The 24996-nt window shown below is 54.5% G+C and overlaps 7 protein-coding genes across 7 annotated transcripts; 3 read left to right on the top strand and 4 right to left on the bottom strand.

Moving 5' to 3' along the window:
- Positions 1-3121: 3121 nt before the first annotated feature.
- Positions 3122-4867, bottom strand: PpBr36_10716 (uncharacterized protein; the record flags this gene model as incomplete). The annotated part of the gene is made up of 4 exons (XM_029897825.1): positions 3122-3272; positions 3365-3585; positions 3673-4279; positions 4416-4867. The coding sequence occupies 4 exons, from the start codon at positions 4865-4867 to the stop codon at positions 3122-3124; spliced, it is 1431 nt and encodes a 476-aa protein (XP_029743763.1).
- Positions 4868-10368: 5501 nt separating this feature from the next.
- PpBr36_10715 (uncharacterized protein) lies at positions 10369-14440 on the top strand (the record flags this gene model as incomplete). Its single annotated transcript, XM_029897824.1, has 2 exons — positions 10369-11551; positions 11703-14440. 2 exons carry the CDS (start codon positions 10369-10371, stop codon positions 14438-14440), a joined length of 3921 nt encoding a protein of 1306 aa, XP_029743764.1.
- Positions 10393-15420, bottom strand: PpBr36_10714 (uncharacterized protein; the record flags this gene model as incomplete). Its single annotated transcript, XM_029897823.1, has 3 exons — positions 10393-11562; positions 11681-14434; positions 15142-15420. 3 exons carry the CDS (start codon positions 15418-15420, stop codon positions 10393-10395), a joined length of 4203 nt encoding a protein of 1400 aa, XP_029743765.1.
- Positions 15083-17375, top strand: PpBr36_10713 (uncharacterized protein; the record flags this gene model as incomplete). Its single annotated transcript, XM_029897822.1, has 2 exons — positions 15083-15731; positions 16285-17375. The coding sequence occupies 2 exons, from the start codon at positions 15083-15085 to the stop codon at positions 17373-17375; spliced, it is 1740 nt and encodes a 579-aa protein (XP_029743758.1).
- A 330-nt stretch (positions 17376-17705) lies between these two features.
- Positions 17706-19319, bottom strand: PpBr36_10712 (uncharacterized protein; the record flags this gene model as incomplete). Its single annotated transcript, XM_029897821.1, has 1 exon — positions 17706-19319. The coding sequence occupies one exon, from the start codon at positions 19317-19319 to the stop codon at positions 17706-17708; it is 1614 nt and encodes a 537-aa protein (XP_029743759.1).
- Positions 19320-20082: 763 nt separating this feature from the next.
- PpBr36_10711 (uncharacterized protein) lies at positions 20083-22688 on the top strand (the record flags this gene model as incomplete). Its single annotated transcript, XM_029897820.1, has 2 exons — positions 20083-20200; positions 21304-22688. 2 exons carry the CDS (start codon positions 20083-20085, stop codon positions 22686-22688), a joined length of 1503 nt encoding a protein of 500 aa, XP_029743760.1.
- Positions 22689-23607: 919 nt separating this feature from the next.
- PpBr36_10710 (uncharacterized protein) lies at positions 23608-24410 on the bottom strand (the record flags this gene model as incomplete). Its single annotated transcript, XM_029897819.1, has 3 exons — positions 23608-23771; positions 23875-24021; positions 24161-24410. The coding sequence occupies 3 exons, from the start codon at positions 24408-24410 to the stop codon at positions 23608-23610; spliced, it is 561 nt and encodes a 186-aa protein (XP_029743761.1).
- Positions 24411-24996: the final 586 nt, after the last annotated feature.

The raw sequence follows: 24996 nt of genomic DNA, 5'->3' as shown, positions 1-24996 counted from the left end.
GCAACAGCAGTGTTTTTCTCAATTGAAGATTCACACTATATATATATATATATATATATATATATATATATATATATATATATATATATATATATATATACATATATGATATATATACATATATGATATATTATAAACCCCGAGAAAGACGACGGCTACCCAGCTGGCAACGTCCGTCGATCTGAGAGGCGTGCTCGGATCTTTTGGGTGCTCCAATTTGACCCTCAGACCGCGCTCTTCAAAGACATGGTCCAGGCTTGGATGTACAGGTTCGATGACAGGCTGTCACGTCTCAGCAACGTCGTTGAACAGATGTGCAAGACGACAAATCTGCGGCGACTACACTTGGATTGTCTATGCGCGGATTATGTCGCGTCCAACGACCAGGAAGAATCGAGCGACATCCATGCCTCTGAATCATTTAGGGACTCTAGCACAGGGTTGTCTCACCTTGGAATGTCTGGTGGGGATGCCTGGCTGATTCGCACCTTGGTCGAGCCGGCTACAACCAGAGGTAAGAAAATCTCTAACCTTTGATTCCGAATTGTCCAGCTAGGCGTGCGAGATTTACCGTGTGATCTTGCTAACGATAGCCACGGCATAGCGAGTGCAACATCCCGGTCTCTGTGCCTGCACTTGGATGGAGAAACTCTGATCTGAGAACTTCTCAGGTGAGACGCAGTACAGTAATAGTTCACCTCCAAATCCGGGGACGAGATATCCCAATGACCTCTTTCTTCATGTATTTGTACATATACATGTATATGAAGAAAGAGGCAAACACTTTGTGCAACTCCAAGCGCAGCCATTGCCGTCTACGCCTGTGGTCTGGAGAACACAGAATCCTTCACCCCTATATTAGACGTGCAGGCAGCTGTGGCTTTTAGACCGCACTGACGCCAGGCTAAACTATACGTGTAGCGATACATCCACCGCCTGCGCGGACTAGGCAAGACGTACGTATCCCTGGGAACAGCCGCCGCGTTGTGTTATAGGCAGATGGAAGAATGCTACATGGAGGGCGACGACAGCTCTGCGATCGATCTGCCGAGACAGTTCCGGGCACAGGCCGGGGAGGGAGGAGTTGCGCTGCTGCCTGACCGCACCAGCTGGGAGTCACTTGCCTGCAGTCTCGCCATCGGGCTTTGCTGAACTGAGTGAGGCCTGATATTATCCGCGCGATGGCTTGGGTGGGGTCTGTCTTGCATTTTTGGAAAGGATAATGCGGTCGTTTTATCACTCAACACCATCCTTGAAACCCCTGACAAAGTCGGCGCTGGCATCGTCACTGGCCAGTTGAATGGTGCTTTGCCTCATAACAAACGATCAACGACTGATAGATCTGTTTGCAATCTTGCAACTGCCCATCTTGGCTCACAGTCCGCTTTTCGAAGAGGCTTCGCGTCCATAAACGGATTTGCTTAATAGCAGCATGTTGAACTCTGCCGCAACACAAAGGTCCTGTCATCATATTCAGGAACAGCCCTTGCTCGCCAACCTGAAAGCTCCCAAATGAAGACGACACTTGGTCACATACCAGACGCTCTGCATTTGCTGCGATTTTCATGATGAGGAACGCGGTCCACAAAGCAAAGAAACGCACCGCATCCCCTGCAGTATGAATCATGAAGCAAAAATCCAAGGGTTTTCAGAGTGGCGCTCTTCTTCTTTTTCTTCCAAAAAGTCTAGCACCCTCTACGGCTTTCGCTACCGCAGCGCTGAAGGCAGGGGGTTGCCTGTCGTGGAGTATGCGACGGGGATGGCGACGGGAAGCTCTGCGGCCGGGGGGGTGTACTATTGAGCGTGCGCATATTAACGAGTGAGTTATAAAGCAAGAGAGCCAGGGGCGGATTTGATGAAGACAATTAACCGGTAGCGGTGGAATAAAACCTTAACATAATAAAAAAAAAAAAAAAAAAAACGATATTGTTAATAGCAGCCTCAACTAATGCATAATATAATGATAGGCGCACAAGAGGTGCAAATGCAATGCAAGCAATAACATATTTTAACTTTTGTCACGTTTGTATGCACGCTTTGTGGCCAGGGTAGGAAGGTGGTGAAGTCGGAAGAGATAGAGTCGGGTTAGCGTAAGTGAGTTGTTCACGCCACGGCCAAGTCTTGCTCGTTACCCTAGGGGTACCGGAAAGATTGCGAAAAGAAAATACAACTTAGTCTACCGTAGTTTTCGGTTCGCTGCGCTGTAACGTCGTTACATTAAGTTCAAGGCCTGTCGACCAGTCTTGCATGACGGAGAGAGAAAAAAAAAAAAAAGCTAAAATGTCAGTCCAACGGAGTTCGGAACTTCTCGTTCGCATACAACCTCGTGCACCAAAGCCGCCGAGACTCGGGGAATTTCCTGTCCATCCAATTTAGACTTTTTTTGGACACTAAAATAGCACTTCAAGGGGTGGGTGTCAGCCAACATGCAGTCATATTCAACCCTTGACCCCTCCATATCCAAGGATTGGTGGTGTGCGGCAAAAGCAAAAGGTCGGCGGCTCGTTCCGCTGGTGTGACCCGATCGGCATGGGACCCAGATGAGATGACGCCAAAAAAAAAGGAAGGAAAAAAAAAAAAAAAAAAAGGTCTATATTTTCCGACCGGCCTTGTTTCGACGCCTGTCACACTCTAGACTTTTGTGTGGGGAACCATTCTGGAAATGATGATAGGAACTCTGTTGTGCTGATGCGACGATGCAATGCGGGGGAATGAGGCTTTGGGTCGACGTGCCTTTCTTTTTTTTTTTGCCTCGTAGTTGTGCATAAATTACACGATGCATCCCACGTTGCCGAGTTTGAACGATTCCCTCTCTTCTGAGCTTTTCTTCGTATATAAAGTTGAGAAGACTAACAACACCTTTTCTCCCTTCGTCTCTCTTATTTTCATTCAAGAGATAGCCGACCGTTCCCTGCCTTCGTTTCTCCTTTCAGTGCATTCATTCCTTGCGAAAAAAAGACCCCAATTTGCAACGCTTTGCCATGCGCGACAGAACACCAAGAAAAGAGACGTAAAAGAAAGCAAAGAAGAAGAAAAAGGAAACTCCAAGACCAAAAAGAACCCCCCACAAAGTGCAAAATATAAAGAGACATTAAGGACAACCCGTCATTATAATTGCGAGCTACAATGAGACCGGCTCAGGTAGCGCCTCCGACTGGATCTTTGGCGGCCTGCCGTCGATGCCGGCAAGCAACTCCTCGGGGATCCAGAGCTTTTGTTCCTCGCGGACCAGCTCGCCCTCGGCGTCTTTGAAGTAGCGACCAGTGTGGAAGCTGGGGCGAATAGTCAGTGTTTGATCATCCCCTGAGGATTAGAGCTGGGAATGTATAAACACAAGAAGAAAAAAAAAAAAAAAGATGCATACCTCCAAATCAGGCTGCCCAGCGCAACGCGCCTGCACCCGTCCAGGTAGCGCAGCACCTCGGCGTCGAGCTTGTGGCCCCAGCTTGGCATGTCGGCCAGCGCGCGGTACCAGATGCGGTAGCGCTCCGTGATCATGCGGCCCATCTCGTCGACGGCCTCCTGCAGGGTCAGGCCCTTGGAGAAGCGAAGGATGTTGATGAGGTTCAGCTCTTCGCCTTCGATCTGTGGTTCGCAACGGGTTTGCAAGTCAGCAAGCACGTCTTTCCAGAGGGCCAAAGTATGGATCAACAAGAAAAAAAAAATACATACCAAATCTTTCCTATAAGACAGAATGTCGTTGTCCAGCAGGACCAGATCCACAGCCACCTGCTGGCACGCCGCCACGGACGGGTGGTCGACGACGTACTGCGGCAGCTCGATGCCCTCGGCGTACTCGACGAGGCACAGGCACGGCATGACGCCGATGGTGCCCCTCCTGAAGGCGAGGTACTCGTCCACGGACAGCGACCGCGGATCCCTGGACCTGGACCCGACCTGGCCCAGCACGCCGAGCATGTAGTGCTTCAGGTAGGTCTTGTACCGGTGCCTGAGCGCGGGGCCGGCCCGGCTCCGGATCCGGTACCAGTTCTGCTGGAACGCGTACTGGATCGGGTCGGTGCCGGGCTGGTCCAGAGACAGCGACGGGTGCGTGTCGTCGAGCAGGGACGTCATGTGCACCACCTCGGCCGCGGCCCCCGCCAGGTCCAGCTTGAGGTGGCCCTCGTCGAACTGGTCGTCCCAGGGGAAGGCCCAGTGCTGCCAGTCGACCATGGTGCGGACCGCCTCGGCGTCGGCGTTGGGGGCCCACCACGACACCAGGAAGGTGAAGTCTGCCTTGGAGTTGCGGAGGGCTTGGAGGGGAGTAAGGTTGAGGGTTCTGTTTGGGTGGGAGGGGGAGATATGTTTCTTGTTAGGTCTATGGACGAAAGAAAAGAAAGAAAAAAAAAAGATAAAAGTTGAGGCTTGAGATGGGAAAGCAAAAGCCCCCATCAAGAATGGCAAACAAAACTCACCTTGCAGTCCACTCCTCAGCCTCGGCCTTGACCTTTTTGTAGTGTGGGTTTATCGGTGGCCGGATGCTCATGAGAGAGGCAAACATATCCGGGAGCCTAAGCTGCATGCCGGCGCCGGAGCATGGTGGCGCGGCCTGCTTCGCCTCCGTCTCTGCAGCATTGCTCAACCTCCGCGGCGACGAGGGCGGCGTGATTATGTCAGTGGCGCCAGCCTTGACCTTGGCATCTGCCTTTGCCGGCATGCAGTCGTTCATGGCTGGAGACATGGTCCGGGATGGGGGCGGTCTTATCGTGACCTCTGCGGTGCTTTTCCTCGGCATTGGGGAAGGAAGGCAGGGGGAGGATGTGATGGCGCGGGGCCGGGCCGTCCTGAGATGAGAGCAGTTGGTGGTTGTGGTGGCAGCTATAGGATCCTGTCCCGTTCTTGTAGGCTGCGGTGCTGATGAGATCATGTCGATAGCTTTTTTTTTTCTTTCGAGCCGGGTTCGAGCTCAAGGATGGGAGGGTGAGGCTTTATAAAACAAGGTGCGTGTATGTGACACGGCTGGCGTCAAGACAAGTGACAAGGTGCAGCCGGGTGAAATCGAGGCTGACGTTATCGGCTTTCGGTCAATGGGTGGGAAGCAAGTTTGAGGGGAAAGTGAATTGGGTTAGAGTGGAAAAAAGTAGACTCCTCTTCAGGCGAGAAGAACTGGAGTCCAGATATAAAGGCGGTGATCGACGGCTAGGGTCCTTGGAGGCCGACATGAACCGCATGGAGATAATGTCAGGTGTAGTTTGATGGGCTGGGCAGCTCCTTTCTTGGCTAACAGAGGAACTTTTTTTTTCTTTTTTTTTTTTTCTGTTTATCTTGTTCGCTACCTTCTCTTCTTTTGTCCAAAGACTGGATCCGGGATTCTCGACAAACCAAAAGAATAGAAATAAAAGAATGGGGTATGGGCGCAGGGCTGCGGGGTCAAGGATCAATAGACGAGAGATAGCCTTGGTGCAAAACCCATCCGGGCGCGTTAGCCAGAAGGAGCTGGATGTGTCGAGGTTGATCTTCTCGTCGCCGACTTTTTCTTGACTCGGAGTAGCCGGACCATCGCCAAATGATGCAGCTGGTCCTTTCGGATAGATGCCCAAGACCTCTCTGCTATCTTGTATCCTCTTGGAAACAGGCCGTGATGAAGAACGAGAGGCAGGGCGCGCATGCGTTGTTGGTCATAGGTGCAGCGCATATCTGTAGGTATTGAAATTAAAGTAAAGGAAGAAAACCCCAGCGTCACATCATCCGTCACATCATGCCGACTTCAGTAGTCGCCCATGCCAACGTGGGGTGGAGATGGACCGGAAAATGGTTACTGAAGTGCTAATAATGACTAGGTCCCTCGGAACATGTCGACGGATGGATGGATCACTGGTCGAACCGTCTCCACCATACAATCATCATGTCCCATATCTCTCTCTTTCTCTCTCTCTCTCTCTCTCTTCTTGTCCCTCTCTCTTCTTTTCCCTCTGTACCCTTCTCCTTTTGGTATTGCGCTCGCGGATTACACCCCCTGCCTCTGCCTATTCTTGGCATGCTGCATGCTACTATTTGCCGCTAAAGTCTGCAGAAGCGCCGCAATGCTGTTACTCGCTTGTGGCAAAGGGTCGGGGCAGCGAGAACATCGAGTGAAGTAGAGGCAAATCAAAAGGGAAAAAAACAATGGGGAGGGACCTGATATTGTGGGGTTATATGGGCAATGGATATAACGGGACCAAAAGAAGCAACGACCAAACAAAGATCAAAGTAGAAGGCTGAGACATTTTGATCATCAAACCAAGGAGGGAGGTTCCCTGTTCAGGGCCACGGATTGTGGTAATGGTTTTGGGACCCCGTTACCTGAGTGACCACACCATAACGAAAGGAGGGTTCTGTGATGAGCTTAAGCTATATTTACAGGTTTTTTTTCTTCGACTTTCATCAGTCGATGCAAGGTGAGTCCCAGAGCAATGAAATCAAAAAAAAAAAAAAAAAAAAAAAAAAAAAAAAAAAAAAAAAAAAAAAAAAAGTTCGTGCTTTTCTTTCGCCGCTCCTTTACGAGAGGCAGGTATGAGACGATTTACCATAGGCGTATCAGTATGCCATGGTTCGACACGGGCGACGTCGTTCAGTGTGGGTACGTTGGGCGAGGAAAACCAATCTATCGATCGGTTAAACAACCTAGCTCTTTGGACGATACTAGCATGATGGCGCAAAAAAAGAAAGCTATGCTCCATCGTTTGTGGGGAAGTAGGGAGATACGGAGAAGCTCCGTGGGGCGTGGAAAAGGGTAGGGTTTAAGAAGGCAATTATCATACCACACTCATCTTTTTCTTTTCTGTCTGCTCGATCTCGTGCGAGCCGATAAGTGGTGGATGAAACTAGGAGGTGTGACGTGCATTGTCGATGAGGAGTGACCCGACCCATGCGATAATCATTCTGGTCTGTGCTTCCCGAGCACCTAGAAATACGGCGGTACGGAGCTTATAGGCTTTGACTAAGATGGTAGTAATGCTACTGTAATGAACCATTTGTCTGGTTATGCTGTGTTGGTACCTAGGATGCAAGCTGGAAGCGAGGTTGACAGCCGCTGTCATGGGGTTGGGGGGGAAGTGAAGTGCAGGAAAAAAAGATGAAAGGGAACCAACCGAACCAAGAAAAATAAACGAAACAAACAATAAAAAACTCATGCAAGCCTGCCGCTCACCCGCTCCTGCATATCGGTTACCAACTACAATGCAATTTACTTACTCGGCAGTCCCGCTGCCAAAAGGTAATGCTACCAGACCTTCCAGCTGAAAGGGGAAACTGTGCAGCATATGCGCTTTGCTCCGCCCCCGAATACACGTGTCACGGGTATGGGCAACCCAATACTGATCGACCCAGCAGCAGTTTCCTGCTAGGTCCTTGTGAGTATGTATGTATGTGTGCGTGTCCCATCGTTCGCTGCAGCTGCGTGGGTATTTTTTTTGATGGGACTGGTCTCATGGGTGTCAAGTTCGTCGTACATTATCTGCAGTGTCGTTGAGGGATGGCGGGAATGTGGGGGCCAAGACAAAGAGAGGGAGAAAAAAAAAAAAAAAAAAAAAAAGCGAAGCGAGTAAAACCAAAGGGGTGTATCCATGGCTAGGTGGCACAGCATGCGGTTGGGTAAGGGGAGGTTTGAGGAAGGGAGGGAAAAGGTCTGGATCGGGGACATGTCCCAAAAAGGAGCACCAAGATAAACAGGGCTGTGGGAAGGTAACGGTCCGGGTTAGTACAGAATCGCACCACACAATAATCAACGGCTAATAAGGCGACAAGTCACAAAGAGAAAAGTAATGACCGAGGGCACAGTGCCGAGTTGCACGGCAGTCATCCCTTGCATTCGATGGGGAGATGGCCAGGAGGGCCTTTTTTTTTTTTCGGGGGTTGCATTGCCGATGCCGATTACGCGCCGAAGTTCGCGAAGTCGTCGTCTGTCGACTTGTACCTGGCTGAGGTGCTCGCTCGGCATCTCCCCTTTACAAATGAGTGGGCAAGATTGTTCTCGGTCTCTGATTCTTCTCCCTTGCAGCATGCAGCTGAATAGCCGGTAATGGGTAGTGGTGGATATGACAGAACCTCGGTACGCAGGCAAAACCTACAGGTCATTTCTCCCTTTCTTCTTGTTCTTCGCCTCTGAACGACAAACGTTTGTTTCTCTTCTTTACCATCCCCACATGGCTTCCCTTGATTTTTTTTTTTTTTGGTCCCCTGAATAGCTTCATGCACCAAAAGCCTTATCAAAGTCATAGTAGCTACACGACGCAGCGTCAGTGCATTTTTGCATGAACACGACTCGGCACTGACCTACAACTCAATCTGGGCTGGACGAGAGACGAGGCCCGGCCCGTCAACCAAGGCCAAAGGGGCAAAACTTCTCAGGGAGTTCTATCCACATACCCACTTACCGATGCCAAGCGAGGCTTACGTGGGAGGAAGAAAAAGTGGCTGTTGAGAGTGGAAACGAACGAGGGAGGTGGATGCGCGGCGGGTAGGGGGAGAGCGGCTACTGTAGTACAGTATGAAGACCTCGACTGGCAGAAAAGAGAGAGAAAAAAGAAAAAAAAAAAAAAGAGTCGAAACCCTTGTGCCCCTGTCGGTGGGCAACAAAACTGGGAAAAGATGCTCCTCCTTTGACCCATTACATGACAAGTGTTTTTGCGTAGTCCCCACGCAGTAATGTTGCAACTGTTACCGTCACTTAGACTAATTCCCCCCGATCACTCTCAAAGTAGAAGATGCAAGATAGGAACAGGCGATCGAAACGACCAACACGGACTCTTTTTGGATGCTGCTGCGAACTAACCAACGGGATATCATAATATAAACTTTACCTAGGGTTACCATAAGCATTCAACTCAAATCAAGCCGTACTACCCTCCTTGGCTTTGTGCGACCCAAGATCTAATAGCAAAAGATGACTGGTTACCGACAGGAGGGTACTGCCGACTCCTCTGGTGTGGGGTTAATCCGTTCGTTACATTTCATCTACAGTAATACAAGCACCCAACCACTCAGGTTGCATTGTTGCAGGTGATGCAGTTACAGGAAGATGCGAGCGAGCGACTGTAACGGCTTGGAAGAGAGAAAAAAAAAAAAAGAGATTACGCCGGGAGACGAAGTACAACCGGCAAGAAAGCGAGAGAGAAAGAATGGGGGAAAAGCTCCTATGTGATGAGAAAAAGCGGGCCTAAATAATGGATAGAAAAGAAAAAAAAAAGAAAAAAAAAAAAAAAGGTCTTGGTATCGCTACAGTACGCAAGGGATAGCTTCCCTGCCGGATAGATTCCCGGTTGGACAAAGGTGAAGGTCATGTGCTGTAATTTCATGCGTCAGGGTGCAATTGGTGTCTTGCCGACTTTTTTCGTCTGGATGGTTCGATGTTTTTTTTATGTTACTATCCAATAGACGAGCGTTCATCATATGAAGATCAGATCTGTTCTTGGAGTATACACATACAGTACAGTACACCAACAACCATTTCGGCCATTCTCCACACCGCTCATTTGTTGAGGCGGGTTTTGTTCGTCTGGTGGTTGTTTCCGGTTCCTTGCGAAATTTGTCAATTTCTTGCCAGGGTCCTCCTGAGTTGCAGACGAGGGCGGGACGCGACAAGGTGGGAATCTCCCCCTTTCCCATATTGACCCAAGATCAGCGCAGGACAATGCAGTGACTGACTCTGACCCTCTTGGTAGGAGTCGCTACAGCAAAGAGAGAGAAGAGAAAACCCCCCCACAAGGGGTTCATCCGAACAAATCCCGCACAGTCTCTGGAGCTGTCAATTGAGACGCAGGAGAATCAATTGTGAACCCATAACCTGCATGGCAAGGATTAGGCAGGCCTTCATATGCGAATGCGAACGGCGTTTGATCCGGTTCTGCCATTGTTTTCCATTTTGGGGGGCCTTTTTGGGGTTCTTGTTCTGGACATCACCAACGCGTGACGCGAACAGGATCTTGTCCTGTCATCCCTTGACAAAATTAATCTAAATTTGATTGGGCCTTTCTCGAATTCTCCATTTATCCAAACCCAGACCCTGTCTCTTTTGTTCTTGGTTTATGCTGTTATTTGCACATATCACTTGCACAAATCAAGGGAGATGTCTTGTCCCTGTTGGCTTGGTATTCCCAACTGACCGTTGATCCTTTTTTATGATTTTTATTGTGTAATTTACCTCGCCTCCCATGAATGACGAAGCCCAATCTCGTGGAGACAATAATCTACAGTAGGTACTCTATGCATCCCAGTGCATGTGAATATGGAGAAAGAGGATCACTCAAGGGGTCCCGTAGAGGAGTCTTGACAAGGGAGTAAAGAAAAAAAAAAAAAAAAAAAAAAAAAAAAAAAAAAAAAAAACCTTCAGTTCCTAAAGCCATCCTGGCAAGGCACCAGACTTGAAGAGGGGGCGCGGCGGCTCCGACCATGCGCCGGATACGGCAAGCTCTTTCAAGAATGGGCGGCAAAAGCAGCAAGCCGTCCTCGCAGACGGTGCCGGAGAAGTCGCAGCGGGTGCAGCAGCTCCGCGACGGCTTGGGCCCGCACCAGCAGCACCTCAACGGCGGGATGAACGGCACGGCGAACGGCAGCACGGCGATGCTGTCCCGCAGCGCGACCACGACGCGGCGGTCGCTGGCGATGGACCTGGAGCCGGACGGACCGGGGGTGATGATCATGCACGACGGCAGCCGCGAGGGCGGGCGCGGGCTCAGCACGGCAAACACCAACACGACGGGCAACAGCATGGCCAGCAGCGGGTCGGGCGAGAACAAGGACAAGGGCATCGACATCGTGCTGGTGCACGGGTTCGGCGGAGGCCGCACGCGCAGCTGGACGCAGGACGGGGTCTGCTGGCCCCGCGACCTGCTGCCGCGGGAGCTGCCGGCCAACACGAGGGTCATCAGCTGGGGGTGGCGGGTGCCGGAGAACGTGGCGGTGGTGGGCGAGGCCGGCGGCTACGGGCAGCTGTGCGACATGGTCAGCGACCAGCTGTCGATGGACCTGGCGCGGGTGGACGGCGAGGCGGAGCGCGACCTCATCTTCATCGCGCACGGCATCGGCGGGCTCATCGTCAAGGACGCGCTGTCCACCACGGCCGTGTCGCAGGTGTTTGGCAAGCGGAGCGAGCTGGGCAGCATCTACCCGCGCACCGTCGGCGTCATCTTCCTGGGCACGCCGCAAAAGGGCCACGGCCGCCAGACGCTGGCCCAGTGCGCCGCCATCGCGGCCAGGCTGGACTCGGCGGGCGGTGCCGGCGGCGCCGGCGGCGGGCATATGGACGACGCCTTCTTCCGCATCATGGCCGACAGCAACGACGCGCTCGAGACGCACAGGGGCGAGTTTGCCCTCATCTCGCGCGACCTGCCCGTCGTGTGCGTGCGGGAGCAGCTGACCACGGCCGTGAGGGGCGTCGACATGCTGCCCAAGAACTGCGCCTCCTACGAGGGCCTCAACGTCACCACCGACGACATCTTCAGGGACCACAACGGCCTGGCCAAGTACAGCGACAGACAGGACCCTGGATACTTTCAGCTGGTGGGACACATCAGCAAGCTGACGAGGCGGACGAGGTTCCAGGACACCGAGGCTGGCATGATTAGGAGCAAGGGTGAGTAGAGACTATCTAGATCTCTCTTTTCTTTTTTTTTTTTATCTCTCCTTTTTTTTTTTTTATGTGTCTAAACAGATCCAAAAACACACACACACACACACACACACCTATACCTCATCCACTGACTTGTCCCAACCCACACAAAAAGAAATCCTCGACGCTCTCCACTACGACATGCGTGAAAACGAAAACAAGGCCAACGAGGAGCTCAAGCAAACTTCGGCCTGGATCCTTTCGGCCAAGGACACGCAGGGCAGCGGAGCAGGCGACAACGTGCCCAACGCCTTCAACAACTGGCTCGAGGACCCCAACCAGTCCATCTTCTGGATCAGCGGCAACCCGGGATCGGGCAAGACGACGCTGATGCGACACGCGTTCCACGACCCGTCGACGCGTGAAAAGCTCCAACGCTGGGCGTCGAGCGCCATCGAGGGCGAGACCAACGTCCGGCGGCGGGACAAGCCGGAGCTCCTCATGGCGGCCGTGTTCCTGTTCGAGGCGGGCAGCTACGTGCAAAAATCCCGAGAGGGCATCCTCAGGGGCATGCTGTACCAGATCCTGACGCAGAAGCCCGAGTTCATCCCCGTGTGCTTCCCGTCCTTCATGCAGGGCCCCTGGCCGCCGCGGGTGCCCTTCAACACCACGGTCAACCTGTCGCAGGCCTTCTACCAGCTGTTTGCGCGCATGTCCAAGACGCTGAGGCTGTGCATGTTTATCGACGGCCTGGACGAGTACCGCCTGGCCGAGGGTGCGCAGGACCAGCAGGACGACCCCAATAACCAGCAGCCGCAGCAGCACCAGCAGAACGGCAAAAAGGTCCACAAGAGGAGCAGCCGCTACTCGGTCGACGAGCTGGCAAACGACACGTCGACCCTGGCCGTCAGCGAGTACGGCAGCGTCAGCGAGCAGGCCACCAGCGTCGACGAGCGCGGCGACGTCCTGGGCAACGCGGCCTGGATCGCCGACTCGCACAGCGAGATCGCGCGGCTGATCATGGACCTGAGCAACCAGGACCACGTCAAGCTGTGCGTGGCCAGCCGGGAGCTGCCGCCGTTCGAGGAGGCCTTTGCCGGGGTGCCGCGGCTGCGCGTGCACACGCAGACCGAGAAGCTCATCTCGCAGTACTGCGCCGACCGGCTGGACAAGGTGGCGCCGGGACTGTCGCAGGGCCAGCGGCCGCTCTGCGACGAGGTGGCGCGCAAGTCCAGGGGCGACATACTCTGGGCCAGGCTGGCCATCGACATGCTGATGGAGGGCAGCCTGCGCAAGCTCATGGCCACGCTCGAGTCGCTGCCCTCGCAGCTCGGCGGGCCCAACGGCCTGTACATGCGCATCATCCAGGCGCTGGACAGGGACGAGCAGCGCGAGGCGGCGCGCATCTTCCACCTCATCCTGCGCGCCGTCGACCCCCCCAACCTCATCATGCTGGCCTTTGCCGACGAGGGCTTCATGGCCGGCCCGGAGCTGCAGGCCAAGGACCCGGGCGTGGGCCGGCTCATCGTCGACCACGACCGCGCCCACCCCTACACGCGCGCCGACATGGCCGCCATCACGTCGCGCATGCAGTCGCGCCTGACCACGTCGTGCGCCGACCTGCTCGAGACCACCGACAAGGGCAACCGCGTCGTCTTCATGCACCTGACCGCCAAGGAGTTCGTGCTGCGGTCCAGCGTCTGGAAGAAGGTCAAGGCCCCGGTGCCTTCGTCGGTCGACCTCGACGTCTCGCTCATGTCGGGCACCATCCGCTACCTCAAGTGCTTCTCGACCCTGCGCCTCGTCGTCACGAACCGGCCCCGCCTGCAGTTCACCCCGGAGGCCTGGCTGCTCGTGTCGCACGTGCTCCGCTACGCCGCCCGCGTCGACGAGCGCCTCGTCGCCGCCGGGGACCCGGACTGCTCGCGCGAGACCTACGTCGCCCTGCTCGACGAGCTGGACCGCACCTTCCAGGAGGCCTGGCAGACCGCCGTCAAGGAGCACGTCCCCGCCCGCGACGACGTCGGCTGGTACCGGGACCGCTACCGCCCGCTCATGGCCTCGCACTGGTCCGACTACGAGCCCATGGAGCTGGGGCCCAGCCCGCGCCGCGCCGGCTTCCTGTCCCTCGCCCTGCAGGCCAACCTGCTGGGCTACGTCTCCTACAAGCTCTCGCTCGTCGCCGACGACAAGGCCCGCGCCTCGCTCGCCATGGACCTGCTCGAGTACGCCGTCAGCCCCGAGGGTGACTCGCGCACCGTCGACGGCGGGCCCAGCGTCAGCGCCTCGGGCGCCGTCACCGGAACCTACCGCGACTTCCACCACGACATGCCCGACGGCCGCTTCGTGCCGCTGCTGCTGGAGGCCGCCGGCGGTCCCCCGAGCGCCGAGGGAGCCGACGCCGCCGCCGCCGCCGCCGCCGCCGAGGGGGGAGACGGCGAGGGCCAAGACGGCAGCGGTGGCGGCGGCGGCGGCGACGATGCCGTCTCCACCGCGCCGACCGAGGTGGTCGAGTCGGCGGACCTCGAGGCGCAGAGGCGTCTCGTGTGGACGCAGGCGCTCAAGGCCGGGCGGCAGTTCTTCCACCACCGCGGCTCTTCGTCGGTCCTCAATATGACGCCCGAGTCCACCACGACCCTGGCCCGGAACAGGGGCCGCTGGGTCGCCGCCATCAAGGCCCTGCTGTCCACCGGCTGGGCCGACCCGCACATCCAGATCCCCGCCTTTGGCATCGGCGGCGGCATGGACGACGCCGGCATGGGCGTCGGCGGCGAGCTCAAGACCGCCGCCGAGGTCATCAAGGACACCCTCGAGGGCGAGGTCGAGTTCCAGCGCGAGCTCATCATGATCGAGGCCTTGATCGTCAAGGTGTCGCAGGCCCAGAGCCACAGGACCCCGGGGAGGGCGCTGTGAATTTTAAAGAGGGACAAGCAAAGTCTGGACTGGAAAAGGATCTTGTGTTTATTTAATAGATTTATCGGTACATCTGTGTGGTACCCCCCCATACCTATAGACTCGGTCAATGTTCTTTTGTTATTTACTACTAGAGACAGCTTACAATTCCGCTTAAATATACCTCTGAAGTATTTATTTATACTACCCAATATTCTGCCTGAACGATAAATAAAACACTCGCCCAAGTTACGTCCAAAGTTTGGGTGCACAAAAGTGCATGTTTAGGTTCGCAGTCATGTTACGTCGCTCGCCATCTAAGACCGTCGACATTTCTTTGTCCACCCGAGTCAACATATCAGTAAGGGGGTGCATCCGTCTTTCTTTGTTCACACTTAGTTTATTCTGTCGAATGAACTTCTTCCTTTGTTCCCTATTCCCATTGTTCATGCCTCGTGGCAAAGCCAGGCTCTGGTCGTCACCGGCCTGTCTACTCTTAAATACATGCTCTCCAGTTTCTGTTCCCGTGCCTCTTGATTTTATCCCACATTCACACTGCAAATAACAACATCCAGTTCTCTCAGTACACTTTTTATCCTACTCCTTCTCGGGTACATCACCTCAAACACCAAACTCTCCCCGGCAATACACCGCACCGACGAAATGCCTCCAACGCAACTCTCTCAATTCACCTACCGATCCCCGCCAACTCCATCACCTACCCCTATCCCCCCACCCTCGCCCACCTTTGAAGACTGGTGGTCCGCCCAACTGAAGCAGCACCCGTTCCTGTCCCCGACCTTCGACCCCTGGCGCGCCACGGTCCCCGTCCTCCGCCGCTCCCTGACCACGCTGGGCTTCCCCACGACGCCGGGCGCGCGCAAGCCCGCCCTCGTCCGCGCCTTCGAGGACAGCGCCCCGCTCCTCATCCCCCAGTTCGAAGCCAACCTCAAGGCCTGCTTTCCCCCCTTGCCGCCACAGCCGCTGCGGCCACGGGGCATCAAGCGGTCTAGAGGGAAACGCGACAACGACCAAGGGCAAAGACAAGAGGAGGAGAAGGAGGCAGAGGAGAATGAGGGAACAAAAACGCAGCTGGAGCTAAAGAGACAGAGGCTGGCGAGGCTGAACCGCGACGAGTTGGATGATTTGGTGCAGCTTCGTGATGACATGCGGGCGGCCGAGAAGCGGCTCGAGTTGAGCATGCGGGAGTTTGAGAGCGTGAGGTGGAAGGTGCAGCGTCTGATGGACGAGTTGAATAGGGGTCTGGTTGGGCTGGATGACGCGAGGGCTAAATGTGCCGAGTGGGGGAAGAGTACGACGGACGACTTGCGGTTGTGGCTTTCGATGCAGTGACGAATTGGCCTTGTTTGTTGTATGCTTTACGTGATCTAGATACCTACCAATACAAGAGAACTCGCCTTGTCAAGCCTGTAAGTAAAACTATTCTCACAATTCATTCCGGTAGTGTTGTAAGTCCCGGAACAGTTCCCTAGTTGGACATTGAAGCCATGGACAAAGAGAGAGAGAGAGAGAGGAAAAAAAAAACGCTTGCGAAAGAATTCCAAGCTTCAGACCAGCCCGGTTGACAAAGACAAAAGAAAACTCTTTGCCAAGACTGAGATCCTCATCTTCTTTTCATGTGACCAGGACAAAGAATAATGAATGGTTGATGGTTCCGGTCGAGTTTATTCATTTGGTATTGTCTGCAAAAGCAGCTCGCTCATGCATATACTGATGCATCTTTTTTTGTTTGTTCGGCCACTTTCACCGGTTCCGGATAGCACAGCATAGCAGTTGACCTGATTCTCTGCACTTTCACCTTCCCCCTATATCACCATAAAAGATCTTCTCATTCCCATCCCAAGATCCAAGCCGGTTTCTCATCAAACCAAGCAGCAGAAAAAAGAAAATGCCCAACACCAGATCCAACGCCATGCCCTCTCCTTCCAAAGCCCTCACCGAGTCCGAATACTGGGACGAGCAGTGCGCGAGCTACCCCTTCCTGGCCGACGACTTTGACGCGACCAAGCTCCGGGTGCCCGTCCTGCGCAACACCCTCGGGGCCCTCGACATCGACTTCCCCAGCAACGCCCGCAAGGCCGAGCTCGTTCAGCTTTTCAACGACCACTCGGCCGGGCCCATCTCGGCATTCAGGGAATACGTGCGCAAGGGATACGCCGACTTTGCCGCCAAGGAAGAGGAGGATGAGAGGAAGAAACGCAAAGAAGCAGAGAAGCAGACGACCGAGGATACCGAGGCAAGAAAAACCAAAACCCCAGCCGCCGTCGCCACCGACGACGCCCCGCCGCCCGCGCCAGACGAGCCCGCCACCCCCGATCCCGAGGAAGCAGCGGCACACCACACCCGGCTCTGGGTGTCGGGGGCGCTGGGCCCGCTGAGGCAGGAAAAGGTCTCTGAGCTGTACGGCAGCCTGCTGCCGCTGGCGGGCATCGACCCGCAGGGCCACGACGAGGGCATGCAGTGGCCCGTCGAGGACGTCGTGCGGGTCCTGGGCAGCGCCCCGTTCGAGCGCCGCTTCAAGGCCATCTCTGCCATGCTGGACCTCGAGCGCGACCGGCGGGAGCGCGGCGAGCAGCCCGACACCCCCGTGTACCCGCGGCCCCCGCCTGGTGGTGGTGACGGTGGTGAGGCCGGGGCCTCGGCGGCTCGGAAGCGCAGGCGCAGGGACGCGGTGCTCCAGGCGGCCAAGCGCGTCAAGGTGACGCCCGAGGAGGACGCGGCCTTCCGCAAGCTGCTGCAGCAGGCCAGGACGGCGGCGTTTGAGGAGCTCGAGGAGGCCGCTATGGATTTTGACACCTCCAAGAAGGCGTGCCTGAACGAGATTGAGCTCATGACCGACGCCGTCGATGAGATGAGGAGGAACTGGACCCTTTTGCGCAACGCCGGAACGGACGTGGAGGAGTTGATCGACGAGTTTTCTCAGGTTGAGGATTAAGCGTGCGCTTTGTGACATGTATTGTCCCGTTGTTGATATGTTGTCCGTCCTTGCTGAATCTGTTTTTATGCTTCTAGCTCCCGGGCTCGACTGTCCAAGCTCGTGAAATGATTAGTACCTCTCGCCATCTTAGGCAGGCGTTACAAATGCGGCCTTCAAGCCAGAATCAGACAGACAACCGTGCAACTCGACAGAGGCGAGAAAGTAAAAACGTCCACATCAATGTAAGCCCTACAAATATCTCGGAAAGAAACCCTGTCAAAAAAATGCAAACACGTTTTACCCCCAACCACTCCAAAACATCATCAAGTCCACGCAGCCTCACCCTCGTCAGCTCGGCGTCATGGCTCGACTACCAGCATACAACTCCACCTTCTTTGAACTGTCTTGCTCCTCATCCTCCTTGCCAAAGTTCGTCATGCTGAACTCGGGCACGCTCCTCGTCAACCTCCTCAGCATGCCGCTCGTGTTGGCCTTGGCCATCCTGGCCTTTTCCCTCTCCTTCTCCTTGACCCGCAGCTCCCGCTCCGCCTCATCATCCAGCATGGTGCCCTCGATGCTGATGTAGCCATGGTCGCCCGCCGTGCCGACGTCAAAGTTCTTGATTCTGAACCGCACCTTGCCCGCGATGCGCTTGCCGGCCGCATCGACCCAGTATCCCGTCGCGTGCATCTGCTGTAGGCTGGCCTCGAGGTCCTCCTGGTCGTCTTCACCGGCCTCATCAGCAGCCTCCGCTTCCTTGTCGCCCTCGCCCTCAGCTTCCTCAAGGTTGATCTTCTTGCCCGCGTTCCGGAACTTTGCCTTCTTGGCATCCTCGGCCTTTTGCACAACGTCGATGAACCTCCACCCCTCGGGCACCCTGTTGGCCTCTATGCTGGCGTTGAACCGGTTCCAGCACACGACGCCCAGGTGGCCTTCGCTCTGCAGGTTGACCACGCCCTCCATCCAGGCACCACGGCGGGGCACAAAGAGGTAGACCTCCGCCGTCAGCCAGCCAAAGCCGACGGCGTACTCGTCCTTGCAAGACAGCAGCGTCGGGGTTCGGTCGGTGGGCGGGTTGCGGGGGTCGGCACGGGTGGGGTGTTCGCCGAGCGTGACGTGTCTGTAATCAAGCAGGACGCCCTTCATCAGAGGCGAGTAGTGATTCAGCAGCGGCTGAAGGTGCTGCTCTGCTACCTTTGTGAGGGGCTTGTCGAAGCCGATGGGAAACAGGGGGACGTAAAGCGACACGATTTGTGTGGCAAAGGGGAATTCTGGGTTCGAGGGCGCGTGGGCGGGCTGAAGTATGTCGGACTTGGCAGAGCGTGCTATTGAGGGGCTGTCGACGTCCATCAAGTCGAGGGCGAAGCCCTGCGAGGCTGGAGAGTCTGGCGGCAGAGCCTCGGAGTTTGACTTTTTGGTAATGGCGGCACCAGAGTCCTCCTCAGCTTCCTCCTCTGCCGGACGATCCGACTTTCTCCTTGATCGCTTCTTCTTCTTCTTCTTTTCGAGTGCGGCCTCTTCGGTGGCTGCATCGTCGACCACGGTCTCTGATGCAGCTTCCACCTCGCTTTTGTTCTTTTTGGATTTCTTGGTGGATTTAGCTGGCGACTCAGAGACAGCGTCTTCTGCTACATCCTCGCCATTTGCAGTCTTATCCTTCTTCTTCTTTTGCTTCTTCTCCTTCTTGGACCGGGCCTCTTCTACCTGTTCTGGTTCCGCGTCGACATCATCCGTCTTGGTCTGCTTTGACTTGCGCGACTTTTTGTGTTTCTTTTTCTCCTCTCCATTGACGTGCTGACCCTCTTCTGCTTCATCTGCGGCAGGGGCCTCACTTTTGGATCGTTTGTGATTGCGTGCCTCGGTGGCTTCATCGTCTTCCCGCGGCCGTTTCTTCTCCTTGTTCTTCTTGGACTTTTTGTCCGCCTTGGAGGAAGGCAAGTCGGTTTCGATGATGGCAGGCATTGTGGCTGAATGCTTTCTCGACCAAGCCGGTTTTCTGTATTTTTAGTTTGTTCTTACTATTTCTCTTGTTTCTCCTTCCTCTTCTTTTGCCTGAAGAGTCGCGTGGACCGGGGGATTCCCACCGCAACAAATTCTTTCTGGTGTCGCAAGGCGTTTGCCGACAAATCGCGGCTTCAACGTCCAGATTTTTTTTAGTGGAGCTAATCGATTAATGGTGGGGTTTGGATTGGAGCTGTCTAAAACAGGCTTAGCGTCTTGGGTGCCAATCCTGACTTCAGTGGGGGTAAGGCACAGTCCGCAAGGGTTCATCGGAGACTGTGATAAAGACCAAAAATGAATCTTCCTCAACAGTGCGAGCTTTGTAGAAAACCAACCTCCCATTCGGGTCCATACCTTTCCCTTTGGATCATTTAGCTGACTGAGTAGGGCAAGGTTATGTGTGACTGGACAACCGGCACAACCATCCATACTGTACATCTCCAAATGATCGGCAACCAGGTCAACGCGGCACGACCCCCCAAAAGCCCCTTACCGTAATCAATCATAGTTCCCTCTCATCTTTGGCCCGACGGTACTTGAGATTCTCCGCTCTCACCGCAGGGTCAGCCACGCATCCCTAATCAAGCTGTCAGGATTGACAGGGCCAGAGGGGCGGAGACACGGACACACCCGCACCGTTCGTCGCTGAGCTGGATCACACTGATTTGACCGTCAGCGTGTATCCTGTTGCTTTTCCAGCGCCTGCATACATGGTCACAACCAGATGAGCCACAGCAACCCGCCGACAGGAGCTTCGGGCGGTCCGGGCTCGGCATCGGCCTCGGCGGCTCCGGCCCGCGGGTATTACTCGCTGAAGCGCAGCATCCAGACCGCCTTCAATGGTGAGCACGGCGTTGTTTATTGATTGACTCCGATTATGGTGATGAGCCGCCGGTACAAAATTCATTGGTTGCTTTCATGACAATGTCTAAACTTCTTTGTCCCCCTCCCCGATTCATCTTCCCGATAATCCGTCCTATCAAATACGTCGAACGCACACTGTTCGTTGCTTTTTTGTTCCGAACTCCCCGAATCTCACTCCATATCTACCGTACTCTCTCTACTCATACGAGTACTCTATACCTTTCCTAGCACAATGATCGTCAGTGTTATTCAGGTACCCTTTGCCCTCTCCAGAGTCGATTCTCGATTCTCAAATTAGGCCTGGCCCGTTCCGTCTTTCCCCCTCTGCCCCATTTTGCCTTAAGTGGCTAATGCCTCAGTTGCGCCCGCCCCAAATACCCCACCTGTGGACCCCCGGGAGGCGGTCACGACAGCCACACGGCACGAGCTCGCCATTTGATGGCACCCAATATGGGTCTTGATCGTTTTTGATCATAGCTTAGATCCGCTATGCTTTCTGTCTTGGGATCTGAACCAACCGAGTCGGCACCAGCCCTGCAAAGCAACCTTGATATAATATGCATTTGTTCAAGCCCCCAGTCAACTTTTAATCCAATACTTCTCTACATCTCCGACTGTGTAACCACCTCATGGATCCGGGAGGTGATGCTACTTGGCCACAATAGGCTCCGGCTTGCTCAGTTGGGGAGTTCCTAACCTGGCCTCCACATCGCATCTTTTGCTACCACCAGGGGACTCAGTCTTACGTAAACCCCTCGGCCATTGAGCAAGAGCTTGCGCAAGGCTTCAAAACAGTCAGTCACTGGGTCTAGAGGCTCTACTCGGGTTCTGCCTTCGCCGTATTGTTACCGACCTAGCCAAGAACTTGTGAATCTACTCCGGTCCTCGGCATTTGGCTGTAGCGGTTGCCGTGATGCGTCCATTTCAAAGACGTGAATGTACGATGATCCATTCGTACCCCCGTCTCACAAGACAACCTGGGGCAGTTCCCCTCGCCGTCTAGTTGAGCGACATAACTTCTATCGACATGAATATACATCTCGGGAATCTGGTCTGGCATGCTAACACATCTTCATCACAGATCCCTTAGACCGGGGCCTCGGCCCACCAGCTTACCAGAGCAAGGTCAGGGTCATGGACAAGTACCAAGTTATTGGCTTTATTAGCAGTGGAACATATGGTCGAGTCTACAAGGCCCGTGGCCGCCAGGGCCAACCGGGAGAGTTCGCCATCAAGAAATTCAAGCCGGACAAGGAAGGCGAGCAGATCACGTACACAGGCATCTCGCAGTCAGCCATCCGCGAGATGGCTCTCTGCTCGGAGCTCCGGCACCCCAACGTCATCCGACTAGTCGAGACGATCCTAGAAGACAAGGCAATTTTCATGGTGTTTGAGTACGCCGAACACGACCTGTTGCAGATCATCCATCACCATACACAACAGCCCAAGCACCCCATACCACCGCAAACCATCAAGAGCATCATGTTCCAGCTTCTCAACGGATGCCAGTACCTGCACACCAACTGGGTCCTGCACCGTGATCTCAAACCCGCCAACATTATGGTTACGTCCTCGGGAGAAGTCAAAGTCGGTGACCTGGGCCTGGCCCGCATCTTCTGGAAACCCGTGCGTACCCTCATGCAGGGCGATAAGGTAGTCGTGACGATATGGTATCGCGCACCAGAGCTGCTCATGGGTTCACACCACTACACGCCCGCCGTGGACATGTGGGCCGTGGGCTGCATCTTTGCAGAGCTGTTGAGCCTCAGGCCAATTTTCAAAGGAGAGGAGGCCAAAATGGACAACACCAAGAAGGGAGGCAGCCGAGACATGCCGTTCCAGCGTCATCAGATGCAAAAGATCGTCGACATAATGGGCATGCCGACAAAGGAGCGGTGGCCACTGCTAACCAGCATGCCCGACTACGACAAGCTGCCGCTACTACAACCACCCCTCAGCGCCTCGGGTTACTCCCAACAGGCGCCTCACAGCCACCATCACCACCAACACTATTCCAACCAAGGGCCCCAGTACGGAGGCAGGGCGGGCGGGCCGACATCCTCTTCGTCAGCAAATTCGTCGTCTGCTGCGGCGGCGGCAAGCCAATCCCACCTGGACAAGTGGTACTACCACACGGTCTCGCAGGGCCAGACGGCGGGACCGATGCCGCACGCCCCGCCGGGCAGCCTGGCCTCGCTAGGGGTCGAGGGCTACAAGCTCCTGGCGGGTTTGCTCGAGTACGACCCGGAGAAGCGGCTGACGGCCGCGGCCGCGCTGCAGCACAACTTCTTCAGCACCGGGGACAGGGTCAGCGCCAACTGCTTCGAGGGCTGCAAGGCCGAGTACCCGCACCGTCGCGTCAGCCAGGAGGATAACGACATACGAACCGGCAGCGTCCCCGGCACCAAGAGGAGCGGGATGCCGGAAGACTCGATGGCGAGGCCGGGGAAACGAGTCAAGGAGTGAAGACTATAATCATTACTCGTGGTGTCGTTCTGGCTATAGGCTTGGTCAAGTGCCTAGTTTCAGCCGTTGCCGTTGCCTTTTTCTCGGATTTGTCTATTCTTGTGAAGTGGGATACCTGTTATAGGCGTACGGAGTTTTATACACACGGCGCGGTCAAGGATGTCTTTTTTCTTTGTTTCTTGGATAGTGTTGTGATCAGTCAACATAAACTCTTGTTGAGATTCTAGGCATGACTTATGCACAAAAACATGTCACTACCTTGATGTTCGCATTAAATACCAACTGCATGCCAGAAACCAAGCAGTAGGCCAGCCACCGAGGCTATCTCATCTTTTTGCCATGTTCTTGAAGCGACCAACCCGACCGTCCCTCCGAGACGCCCGAGGTTTAAAGCAGAGTAGGTATCTATACAAAAGGTGGAGTTATGAACAAATGTTCAATGTGGAGAAGAAGCCTGCTGCAACCGTTCAAGAAAAATCCTCCTGAAGAGCATTTGCAACAAAAGACACAGCAACGAACGCCCGGAAAGAAAGCCCTTCAAAGTCCAAACATAAACACCAGCCCGGACAGCGCTGAAGAGTAGATCGGCCCAGAATGTTTTGAAATGTTTAGTATTTTCTCTTTTCATTTTCATGGCCAAGATAAGAGATACGTAATGGTATTTTGCTTGATAAAAAGGAGGAAACGGGAGATATATGGGGGAATAAAGAAGATATGGGGGTATTAAAAGACATTTCGTTAACACGGGAAATAAAACAGAAAACGAGAACCCGAGCGTTTAGAACAAAACATGATACAAATATCCTGCGCGCGACTCCGGTTTTTCTGGGATGGGAAGAAAAGAAGGCGGTCATAATCCCAAAAAAAAAAAAAAAAGAAACATCTCAACATGTAGAAATGCTCAAGTCATGGGAGGTTTTCACTTCTTTGCCGGCGCAGGCGGCGCCTTTACATTGTTGGAGAGCCAGGCCAGGCCCTCGAGAAGACCCTCGCCCGTGGTTGCGCAGCTGGGCACCACGTACCAGATCTTGTCCTTAAGCTTGGATAACTGGAGCGCCTCGGTGACTTCTTGCGGCTTCATGGCTGTTGAAGGGGGATAAGGATTCGGCGTTAGTAAGTTTCTTGTTCGGCACAGCCTGGCTTTAGGAGTGTATAGAACACATGGTATATGTAGAACAAGGCGTACCGTTTTCAAGATCCTGCTTGTTTGCAAACACCAACAGCAGGCTATCCTTCATCTCTCGGTCGTTGATGATACGGTGGAGCTCCTGTCGGGCCTCGTCCATCCGCTTACGGTCCGACGAGTCGATGACGAAGATGAGACCTTGGGTTCCTGTATGTTTTGGCGCGGCGCATTTGCGTCAGCAACAAGCACGCACGTAAATGGACTCGCCGCACAGTCCAACTGATTTTTTTTTTTTTTTCCAAGTCCGCCCATTGTACGCGCCTCGCCTGAGAGAGAAAAGACTTACCGCTAAAGTAATGCCTCCACAGCGGACGAATCTTGTCCTGACCACCGACGTCCCAGACATTGAATTTGACGTTCTTGTACGTCACCGTCTCGACGTTGAAGCCGACCGTCGGGATGGTGGTCACGTCTTGACCCAACTTTAGCTTGTAGAGAATTGTCGTCTTGCCGGCTGCGTCCAATCCCAGCATCAGCAGCCGCATCTCCTTGGATCCGAAGATCTTGCCCATCATCTTGGAGAGCTGCCCTCCCATCTTGGCGGTTGATAGCTTGTGCAGGGAGCCTTGTATGTGTGTTTTGTGTTTATTTTCGGGGTCTTGCGGTTCTCGAGGGACGGAAGCAGATGTGCTGGTCTCTTGTCCGATTCCCTGCTCGAGTGCGTTGCTTTTTTTTCTTCTTCTTCGGACTGCAACAATTGGGCGGAGGGAGTTAAAGGGAGGAGGCCTCTCGAGGCGGAAGAGTAGGTAGCTTCGTTTGGTTGTGGAGGTGAGAGAGAGCTTTGGGCACCGTGCGCGCGCAGCGGCACCAGGACGTTCAAGAGGGTCGAAACAGCTCGGTAAGCGCCGGGACGGAAATCAGAGCTCGAAGATCAAAAACAAAACAAAAAGGCGGCTTATGCTCAGGAGCTCTTTTTTGGCGAGATTCTTTTATGTTCCTGGCTCAGTTTGATACAGAGCAAAAAAAAGGTGTCTGGTCTATGTTCGGCGCAACCCCCGTAAGCGTCTTGTGCTTGTCGGGAGACAGATGACTGGGGTCCGAGGGTCAAACGGGCTATCTGGTCTACTGTAGGTCTAGACTAGTAATTAGGTGGGCTGGTTGGAGAGGGGAAAGGATGAGTTT

The sequence above is a fragment of the Pyricularia pennisetigena genome (assembly GCF_004337985.1).
Source record: "Pyricularia pennisetigena strain Br36 chromosome 4 map unlocalized Pyricularia_pennisetigena_Br36_Scf_11, whole genome shotgun sequence".
Lineage (NCBI taxonomy): Eukaryota > Fungi > Ascomycota > Sordariomycetes > Magnaporthales > Pyriculariaceae > Pyricularia > Pyricularia pennisetigena.
This window is presented reverse-complemented; position numbering and strand designations above follow the sequence as displayed.